At 35.9% G+C, this 11211-nt stretch overlaps 2 protein-coding genes across 2 annotated transcripts; one reads left to right on the plus strand and one right to left on the minus strand.

Moving 5' to 3' along the window:
- The first annotated feature begins 2471 nt into the window (after positions 1–2471).
- Positions 2472–5557, plus strand: LOC107492110 (serine--tRNA ligase). The gene is made up of 7 exons (XM_016113086.3): positions 2472–2794; positions 2871–3138; positions 3309–3502; positions 3615–3718; positions 3797–3980; positions 4108–4287; positions 4768–5557. The coding sequence occupies exons 1-7, from the start codon at positions 2591–2593 to the stop codon at positions 4975–4977; spliced, it is 1344 nt and encodes a 447-aa protein (XP_015968572.1). The 5' UTR covers positions 2472–2590; the 3' UTR covers positions 4978–5557.
- A 2628-nt stretch (positions 5558–8185) lies between these two features.
- Positions 8186–11164, minus strand: LOC107492111 (uncharacterized). The gene is given in 7 exon segments (XM_016113087.3): positions 8186–8680; positions 8764–9031; positions 10062–10111; positions 10113–10171; positions 10351–10431; positions 10737–10776; positions 10871–11164. Coding segments are annotated over 7 exon segments (756 nt in total). The 5' UTR covers positions 10922–11164; the 3' UTR covers positions 8186–8473.
- Positions 11165–11211: the final 47 nt, after the last annotated feature.

Here is an 11211-nt window from a genome sequence, read left to right on the forward strand (position 1 = left end):
TCTCAAGATTTCGATTTTTCTATGGTAGTCTTCCAGATAGAACTCTGAGTACTCATAGTGGTCCCTAAGCATATTTCTGGTGATGAGTCATCACCGGAACGCTTACGTGGCGTTATTTTGCCAGACTGGAGCTGAGCTAGCGCATTTTCAATTTATACCCACATTGGTCCCTCGCAGTTGATGTTATTGTACAAAGCCCCGCTCCTGCACGCTTCGCTCTCCTTCTTCCTCGCGTTTTTCATCGCATTCTTTAGGCTCCCAATTCTCTTTCTTTACGCATCCATCCTGATGCCCAACCCTCTACCTCCAACGGCCTTCGTGCTGCCATTCGCCACTCCAACGACCCCAAAGGCCCTGTTCCCGACCTCATAAAGCGCCCCAAGAATAAGGACAAGCACGATTTCGACTAGAAGAATTTACAGATCTTCAGGCTTGGGCTCGACCATGCTCATATGTGCATAATCACTACTTGTGCCTTGTGGATTATGGTACATTGGTAGTGGTGTATTGTGTGTGTGATATGGGAGGAATTTTGTTCTTCTAGTATTTTGCTTCTAATGCTTTTGCTTTGTGTATTGTTAGCATGGAAAAGGTAAAGAAGAACATGCATGCCTTTAGCACCACCACCCACACATAATTTCAGTGCACTGTTGACGAAACAACATCTGAAAATTTCAAGAGTAATGTTTTACAATTCATGCAGTTGTCTTTGTGGCCTTGTGTCGTTACTTGGTAAAACATTTTTGGATCTTCTTGGTCTACTTTATGATTTTTCATCTTGTAGGGTTGTCTGGTATTTTTTGGGTGTTGTCAAACTCGTATATAGATGTTAAAAACAAAGACTATAGAGGTTAAATTCGTTTATGGAAGAGGAACACAAGCTGTTCGATGAAATGCTCAAACGAAATGTTGTTTCATGGATGACTTTGATATCTGCATAGAAGCTCTCGATTTGTTTGACTCCATAAAAGTTATGGGTCCAAAAACAAACTATATAACAATGCTTGGAATTCTATTTGCACGTAGTCATGCAGGATTGGTAAATGAAGGCTGAAACTACTTTCGGTTTATGAAGAATCTTTATGGGATAGATCCTGAAATAGAGCACTATAGTTGCATGCTTTATCTTCTTGAAAGAGCTGGGAAGCTTGATGACATGGTTAAGCTAATTCAGAAGATGAATTGAATGTTGTAGCATGGAGGACTCTGCTTTATGCTTGCAGAGCCCATCGAAATGTGGATTTAACCACATATGCTGCTAAAGAGCTTCTAAAATTAGATAGAAATTTTGCAGCTTGTTTTAATTTGTAACTCCTGCATCTATACAAAGTAGATGGTACCATGAATTCCCCCAACCAATTTTTAGTTCCCACAAAGATCAAAGAAATGGTGCATGGTTGTTGTTGTCTCTTGCAAGACTATGATATCAGCAAGAAGCTGGAGCATGCGATCAAGAGAGCGATGAACCAGAAGAAGAGATGAAGTTTACTAAAATTTGGGGATTTAGGGTTAGATATAAAGGGAAGGATCAACGTGGGTACAAATCGAAAATTGATCAGCTCAAATAGCTGTTGAACTCCTCCAGTGTGGTAAACAGAGGCCACGTCAGCGCTCCGGTGATGACTCATCACCAGAAATATGCACAGTGACCACTTTGAGTACTCAAAACTTTTTCTGAAGGACTAAAATAAAAAAATTGGGATCTTGAGAATTACATTAAGTATTTGCGTGAATCTCACGAATGACTATGCGTATTTACTTAGGGTTATACAAAGTTGTGATACAATCTCCCTCTTTTTCACTTTTTTTGGGGGGTGTGCTTACATTTTTTTTAGTTGAACTTATAACTTATTGTTAAAAATTGAAATTAATAAATTAATGTTTGGTATTAGTGGAATCTTAGTCTGAAAATATTTGATAACAAAAAAAATAGTTTAAAAGAGTCATAACTTACTTTATTTAATATTTATTATTTATTGTGATAATTAATAAATATTAAATAAGATAAATTTTGATTTTTTTGGTTTCTTTAACATTACCGATCCTAGTCCTGGCTAGGGTGTTTGCGGTCATGATTAAAATTTTTATTTAAAATTGTATTAAATGTATTAGATCAAATCGAATATTTATATTTTTTGTTATTTTATTCACTCGTTATATTTGTAGATTGCTAATTAGATATATATATATATATATAATATAAAATATATTTAAAAAAAATAATTTTTTATTATAATAAAATCTTTTTTATTTTTAAAAATTTATTTATTTTTAAAATATTTTCATGACACTTTTAGTCTTTATATTTTCATATGATATTTTTAATTATATATTTATTATATTTATTATTATTTAATTATTTTAATGATAACTAGTAAATATAAAATAGATTAAACAATAATTAAAAAATATAAAATAAAATATTTTTGTGCTCAAATGTTTTTGGGATACATGATAGTTTTCACTTTACACTAAGGAAGTGGTCTGGTAGAAGAGGAAAAAGAATAACGCAATTACGCAACACAAAGCTTCTTAAACCCTATTGCTTTTGGGAAGCGGAAGCACCAGCAGCGGCGGCGGAGGGTTGAAGATGTTAGATATTAACCTGTTCAGGGAGGAGAAGGGCCACAACCCTGAACTCATCCGCGAATCTCAACGCCGTCGTTTCGCCAGCGTCGAACTCGTCGATGACGTCATCAATCTCGACAAGGAGTGGCGCAAGCGTCAATTCGAGCTCGAGACTCTCCGCAAAGACTTCAACAAGATCAACAAGGAAGTCTCCAAGCTCAAGCGTGTACGCCACTACTTCACTCTCTCAATTCCATTCATTCATTTTCTTCAATTGCATCATTTCTTCAATTTTTCCCCAGGCTGGTGAAGATGCAACCAAGATTATTGCCGAATCGGAGGAGACTAAGAAACTCATTGCTGACAAAGAGGTCGAAGTTCGCGACACTCTCAAACTCTTGAACTCTAAATTGGAGAGCATTGGAAACCTTGTCCACGATTCTGTTCCCGTCAGTGATGATGAGTCCAACAATGCTGTCATTCGAACGTGGGGAGAGAGGAGGCTCGAGCCTAAGCTAAAGAATCATGTCGATCTAGTTGAGCTTCTTGGAATCGCAGACACAAAAAAAGGTCACAACTTTTCTTTTTATGATCTTCAATTCAATGCCTGTATCTATTGTTGTACCATTGGACTAGGAGTTGACTTTAAATTTTTAGCATGTTGAGTTTTGATTTAGACTATGTTATTACATGGAGCATATCTTTTGCATTTCAACGTCATGTTGCTTGATACATAACAGGAGCTGATGTTGCTGGAGGTAGAGGCTTCTATCTTAAAGGAGATGGTGTTCGTCTTAATCAAGCACTGATAAACTTTGGTCTTGATTTTTTGGAGAAAAGGGGATATACTTTGTTGCATACTCCTTTCTTCATGAGAAAAGATATAATGTCAAAGTGTGCTCAATTAGCACAATTTGATGAAGAGCTTTACAAGGTACCGCATATTGGTTAACATGTTTAAATCTGTGTGTTGAAAGCCCTGTTGTATTATGACAGTCACTAAAGCTTAAAATGAAATTTTCATCCCACCATTATTTGTTATGCAGGTAACGGGTGAAGGAGATGACAAATATCTGATAGCTACGGCTGAGCAGCCCCTATGTGCTTATCATCTAGATGATTGGATCCACCCAACCCAGCTACCTATAAGGTATTCATTGATCACATTTAATAATGCATGGTAAATTAAAAGAGTATTGTTTTTAACCTTGAAAAGATGGTTTTTTAGATATGCTGGATATTCATCTTGCTTTCGAAAAGAAGCTGGCTCACATGGTCGAGATACTCTTGGGATATTCCGTGTTCACCAATTTGAGAAAGTGGAACAGTTTTGCCTTACTAGCCCAAATGACAATGATTCATGGAACATGCACGAGGAAATGTTAAAAAACTCTGAAGATTTCTATAAAGAAGTATGTTTTTGCCCTCATAAAAGCATGGTTGTTAATTATTCTACATACATTGGTGTGTAAATGGTTGGTTGTTTCCTACCTAGGTTGACTTCCCAAACCCCTAATTCCCTTTCAATATTTGCTGCAGTTGAACATTCCATATCAAGTTGTTGCCATTGTGTCTGGTGCTTTGAATGATGCTGCAGCAAAGAAGTATGATCTAGAAGCATGGTTTCCATCTTCACAAACATACAGAGAGCTAGTATCCTGTTCAAACTGTACAGACTATCAGTCCCGAAAACTAGAAATTCGATACGGGCAAAAGAAGGTCAGTTATGTTGAATATCGTTATCAATGTTTTGACATGCCACGTGTGGAATCTGATCCCACATCCCCTCAAATGCTATATCATTGCCAGTGTAGTAGCTATTTCTTCCGGTCAAAGGAAAAAAAAAGCTTTAGTAATATTTCTCAACAACTTGGTAATAGCAGATTTCATTTCTGTTGCCTGGAATATGTCAATAATATTTATCTAGTGATCTGAATTCAGGATATGCATTATATCTTGTAATTTGTTAAGAGCAAATATTGATGATGATGATGACGATGATGATGCATGTGTGCCAAAAGTGGAGTTGTCTATGCATATATTCTGTGATTAGACTTACAGGTCTCTGTATTCTTTTGTTGTGCTATATCTGAAATAGATGCACCTTTTGTTATTTAAGTTGAACGATATTTTTTTTTGACACTTACCTATGCACCAATGATCTTTCATAATTCTAACTTATCCTCTTTGGTGTTGCAGAGCAATGAGCAAATGAAGCAATATGTTCACTTGTTGAACTCCACTCTCACAGCTACTGAGAGGACCATTTGCTGCATACTTGAGAACAACCAGAAGGAGGATGGTGTAGAGATACCCGAAGCCCTCAGACCATTCATGGGTGGAAAGACTTTCCTACCTTTCAAGAACCAACCAGTTAGTGAAGCCAAAGGGAAGAAATCAAAGGCCTAAATTTCATTTAGTCTCAATGATATTTATGAAAAAAGAAAATGTTCATTCACGATTTTGTTCAGAAAGGACGCACTTAGATATTCAAACTATAACTTAAGTTACTACATTGTAGAAGTCTTAACAAAAGTTTTATTTAATGACCTTATTCCTTGCTGGCTTGCATCACATTGTTGATGTGAATGATGATATTATTCAGCCCATCATGTTTGTAATGTTATAATTTTGGTTGAAGGGGCATAAACCTCAAATACTAGAAGTGTTGTGGGATTCTGAAGTCTTCGTGGTTTCTGTCTTGCAGGTCATTGAAATTGAACCATGTTCAATTTAATGGATCTGCGTCTATCCTGGCTTCAATTACAAATTTTTTTGAAAAGAGCAATACCGTCTGGAAATTTGGGACTAAACTATTGAAACAAGTTTTGTAATAGAATAATGACACACCAGATGCATTGTTGTGGTGCCCAATCTTTTTAGCTGGCTCTTAACAGAGTAGCATTCACGGTCATAGCTCTTTTAGGACACTGTTTTGATTTGTTCTTTTGGGAGAATGAACAATAAGAAACATCATTTTTTGGTATAATTTTTCTCTTGGTTCGCATAGTAACTAAGCTCAAAATGACCACGAGCTGAGGCAGTGATTATTATTGATTGTCGCTTAATAATACATACCATTACTATTAGAGCCTGGAAAGGGGATATTTTATTGCAAATTATTGTTGTGTACTATTGAATAATGAGTAATGACCAACAATGTTACAGGGTTTCAATAAAAACATAATAATAGACGTTAAATAAAATAAAATAATAAAATAATAACTTGCCAACATGAACAACCATATCTAGCTGTACAAATAGTATATCTACTCTCTAAACATTTCCCACAATGAGTGGCACTGCAGTTCAAATATTGAACCCCCAGATTCAAGATCTTATAACTTGAGCATCCTTAACTTTGTTGGTCAAATGATCTGAAACATGCTGTGATTCTTATGAATGATGATGACAAACAGATTATACATGTATGTAAGCTTTGGCTTGAAGAAGTAGCATATCTACTACCTGTTGTGTAAGGGGTCAGGAGAGGATGGAACTTCTCTATGAACTGTCTCGAAAGAGTAAGAGCCTCCATCACCATCTGTTTCATTATTGTTAATGCAGCTTTTCCTCCAACATGGAGGAGATTGAAGAACATACTCATCCACTAGTGTTACTTTTACGTATCTGCCACCCAACACTCCATCTCTTAGAACTGAAACACTTAATAGTATCATCAATAAGAGACACCCCACTTGACTCCTTGATGAACTTGACATCATCAAGAATGAGAATGTGTAAGAGATAGTAGGAAAAAAAGAAGGATCTAATTAGTAGTGTCAAAAGCTCAAACAAGGTTAAGGCTCAACTAGATTAGTATTTTTGGTTATAAATGGGGCCAGTGTTTTCTCTGTTTCCACGAACTTCCACGTGTGAATCGGCCATAATGGAAACTGTAGTAGAGAAAGAACAAATGGTCAAGGTTGTGCCTCACTTAATTAGTAATATAATTACCGAATCACAGTTCATATTTGACCGTTTTTCCATGCGCCGTACTTAGCTAGTGCTCATATAATGAATGTTAATGTTAATCAAACAATACAAGAAACTAGAGTTTAAGCATTGATCTTTGGTGAAATAATGTGTACACTATTAGGTTTAGATACCAACCATTACATTCTTCAAAGTCAATTAAACAAGTCCATCATTGAACCGCAATTCCAGGATGAAGACTTGGACCCCTTTGTTTAGTTTATTATATGATGCCATTTTTTTCATACTTAAAGTCTAAAATTACACTTAATGTCTCCACTTAGCTTGTGTTATTTTTCTCAATGAAATTTTCTAATGCTAATGCATCATTTCTTTAACTATGTCCTATGGTATCTTCACATTTTTAGCAATATCAATGTCTCAAAAAACTAAGATATTTGGCAGTTGAAGGAGCAAGCGATTTCAGTATACAGTACATGGTATCTTTTTTAGCTCACGTTTTGTTTTCTAATCAGGCTTAACAGGTTTCGAGTGATGTATTTTAGTAAGGGCTTGTTTGTTTCTTTGGAGTTGTTTGTGGCAGCTTTTACATTTTGTAGTGTTGGGGTTCGCTTGCTTCTATTTAGCTGCATAGTTGTGTCAGAAATTTGTCATTAACTGATTATTAAAAACTTGTTCCAATGACTTGTGACCCCGAGCTTGATTTCAATTAACTGAATACTACTTCAAGTTGTAGACACTGTCTTGGTCGGTTCCTAATAGTTCTCAATGTTAATCGGGGCGAAGTTTATTGTCTCGACTCTCGAGTTTATAACTTTAGTTGGCATTGGCATAAATAGATATTTTTTTACTAGTTGCATTTTTACTGTTTTTGGTACCATAAAATATGTACTATTTGGACACATTAATTTTTCAATGTAGTAATACAATTACATAGGTGATGTTACTGGGACCACTTGGCCCAGAAGTGTGAGCATTTTGTGGTTTGTTTCTTCTTCGGGCTTCTGGCCCCTTATTTTACCAGAAAAGGTAACTATTTTTGGCATCAACTAGGTGAAAGACTTGTATGGGATTTGACTTCTGCTAGGAATTGCTGAAATCTGAGGGGATCATTAATGGTATTTGAGTCAAGTGATGGAGGCCATGACCCAAAAAAAAAAAAAATCAAGTAATGGAGGCATAATGATTATATTGTATTAGTAATTTTATTATAAATGTCTGATATTCTTATTGGCTGTTGCCTCTTAAGAGAATAAGAGTTATTGAAGCAAACAAATAAAGTAGAAATCGGTTGGTTGGTAGAGTCTATTGACAACGGAGCATAGTTCATTAGGAGTAGTAATTTCTGCCTAACCTTGATGATTTTCGGAGCCAAATCAATCATGTCCAAGCATGCTAAGTTTGACAATTTGTCAGCATAGTTATGTAATCATGACATCACACGCAAGTGAATGCAAACGAACCGTCCATAACTACAATTTTTGGTGGGGTTGATTCAGTAGAGTGTTTTTAAACTATGCTAATTCATTATATTTTATAACATTTTCATTAAATAACATTATTTCTTTAAATCTAGTTAATACATTGACACATAGCACCATTGCTTCGATACTGACTTAGTAACTCGTCAACAAAAAAAAGCAGCTCCTTATTATGTCCTATGACACAGTCAGCTTGAAACTTTGAAAATGTGCTAAATGTCTATATCGTCTTCACTCCAGTTTCCACTACATTAAGTGCTTACTGTGCCGAACCAGCATTTGCGAAAACTGTTTACAAATTACAAATGAGCTGGTATATTATCTGTCGAATAATTTGTGTAGTTGCAGTGTATTACACCTTGCAATGTCTAAGACAAATGCTTGTAGTTCCGAAAATCACAAGTTATTCGCCTTTATATTGCACAAATGAATGAATACATGATTTTTAATCTGTGAATTATATTTCATTGACACTATCCAGATTCCTGTCAAACTGATACTGTGAAGAGGTAAACCTTTAGTACAACGGCTAAAGCCAGCTGCAACAGAAAAATGCCAGCAACAATTAAGAACCACCTTTCACCTGCCGATACGATATGTGCCCGGAGATTAAGCGCCAGAAATGTCGCTGACATTAACCCAGCCACAGCTGCAATCACCCATCTAAATATCTCCAGAGGCACAATGGACATACACTGCACCAAACAAGGGGTTTCAGGGGGTAATATGATGGGAAATGCCAAAAGGGTGAGAAAAAAAAGTATGATCAGCAACTTACCAGAGCCGGAATAAAGACAAACAGGGAATATCCATATAGACAGAGTAATTGGACAATGCCAGCTGGCACGGAGAAGTACTTGAGAATTACATATAGACAAAGTGGTACTATGGTAACATAACCATAAAACAAACCAGCAGACCAGGACACAAGATTAATGTCATATTCCCATTTCTCGTGCTTCAGCTTGTGTGATATATATGTCACAAATGTGCTCATAGATGCCGCTACAAATATTAAGGTGGTACAAATCCAGAAAGGTCCATACCTGTGTATTTATAGTGAATGTGACAAACCAAAGTTACACGCAGACAAAAGCATAGAAATACAGAATTCATTTCCTTTTACGACAAATTATGAAACATGTCCACCAAAGTCTAACAAAAATGGTTAACAGCCTCTATGTAGGAAAATAGTATTTATATGGCTAGAAACTACACACATGATATTATAATGACTAACATAATGAAGAAAAGAAACCAAAGCCACATATAAAATGGTTAAAAACAAATAACTGATTTATGTTGGGGATATATTGGGCTATTTTACAATAAACCTTGACTTATGGATATTCTGTGTTCTAATGTTTATACTTTATGCCTAGGAGATTCTAATGGAGGATAGTGTTGATCCATCTTATGCCTTTTGCTCTTCTGCCCATGATTAATCGTTACTAGAAATAGTTTGTTTGTCCAACCCCAATGCAGGAGTACTTGTTCCATATCAACTGGGATCAGTGCTTGATTACCGTTTATTGTAGTGGCACTCTTCTCCTAAAAATCAAGCTGTAGGACTCAGGAGCAGTATCTCTACATTATGGATAAATTGTTAATTACTAAGTTCATTTCTCCATTTGTTAGGCTCAACAAGACACTAGTGTTTCACTAATACAAAATCCGTAACTTCTAGCCAAAAGGTTTATTTGTTATTTGCGAAAGGTGATCTCCAAGTTCATGAGTGATGCAACTCATCACCCTATTTGAGATGCTTGTTTAAGAGATATCCATCGACCGCCAGTCTTCATGATGATAATGTGTCACACTAAAGAAATAGAAAAACAAACCCAAAATGCCGAACCACTATTGTATTTTAGGTTTTGATTAACAACTTATGAATGACTTCAGTTCATAAGGGAATATGATACCAAGGCATGACATGGCAATTCAATATTTTAGCTCCCTCTTTTCGCCAAACAAATGATATTAGCATTATCTATGTTTCGTTGTTTGACAGAACTCAACCATAGAATTGGCACCTCAATAAGTAAAGCAAATTAGCAAACAACAAAATCAACTTACAAATCAGGGTTGCTAGCAGTTTTTTCAGTAAAAGTTCCTCTACGTCTTAAACCACCCACTCTGCTGGGATTCATCTGAAGAACCACCAGATCCAGGTTTTGAAAATGTATCTGCACAAAACGAATGAAAATAATTTCAACACAACATCTTCCTAACCATAATGAACAACATTAATGAAAAACAATATAATGTAAACAATAAAATTACAAGTATATATACTTGAAAAATAATTGTTGATTATCAATTAGGAAAGAAAACAAATAATTAAAATCCTTAAACAGGCACATACCATCGGCATCACGAGGAGGCCTGGAACCACCGGTAATCTTGCCCTGTGCGCTAGACGGAGGAAATGTCTGGAGATTTGAATCTGAAAAGAAAATGAAAAAGTTCGGATCAGATCAACTATTATAAAATCAGCTCACAACACTTCAGATCGAAGGAGAATTGATTATCCAGGCTACACTAATAATTAATAACGGATTCAAAAGATCCTCCTTCCAAATTTCACATAGCTACGGCTAGTGCGATGATCTAAAATATTGAAAATGCAACGAATGAACATAATAATAATTAGAACCTGATCTAATAATTTAACGGAGCTAGAAAACCTTACAAATTGAGATGCAATTGGAATGAGAATTGAAGAGAGAAAGGAGAAAAAGAATAATGTACCGGCGAACTTAACAGCGACATGGCCTGAATCTGGAACCGCCTGAAAGGAAATAAGGAAATATGGAGAGTGAGATGACGAGACGAAACGAAACGGAAGAGTGAATGGAAGAAGAGAGAAGAAGAATAGCACTGACAGGAACAGATCCTGGCTGGTTATCAATGGTAGTGTATTTGCCTGACATCATCTTGATGTTCAGATCTGCCTCTCTTTCTTTCTCTCTGTTCTTCAATCTTCAACACTTTGAGAGTTTCAGCGTTTCAACCTTCACCGTTGTCTTTCTCGTTTTTTATCCCTCCACACCGCAAATTATCGCACCTCAGATCAGAACAAGTTCTTTTTTATTTTTATTTTTATTTTTGATGGAGTTTTGTGGAAGGAATATTAAGCTCCTCTTAGTTTTTCTTCGTCAAACATGGTGGTCAGTCTCGTAAATCAGTAAATGTCTCAGGTATTTTTTTTTTTTTTGTAAGGCAA

Source organism: Arachis duranensis, chromosome 6 (assembly GCF_000817695.3).
Source record: "Arachis duranensis cultivar V14167 chromosome 6, aradu.V14167.gnm2.J7QH, whole genome shotgun sequence".
Classification (NCBI taxonomy): Eukaryota; Viridiplantae; Streptophyta; class Magnoliopsida; order Fabales; family Fabaceae; genus Arachis; species Arachis duranensis.

What these genes read in the sequence shown, in the direction of transcription:
- LOC107492110 (XM_016113086.3), top strand. Translation starts at nt 2,591, where the DNA reads ATGTTAGATATTAACCTGTTCAGGGAGGAGAAGGGCCACAACCCTGAA. An exon ending in AAGTCTCCAAGCTCAAGCGT is followed by an intron (nt 2,795 to 2,870) that starts GTACGCCACTAC and finishes ATTTTTCCCCAG; the next exon opens with GCTGGTGAAGATGCAACCAA. An exon ending in CTGAAGATTTCTATAAAGAA is followed by an intron (nt 3,981 to 4,107) that starts GTATGTTTTTGC and finishes TATTTGCTGCAG; the next exon opens with TTGAACATTCCATATCAAGT.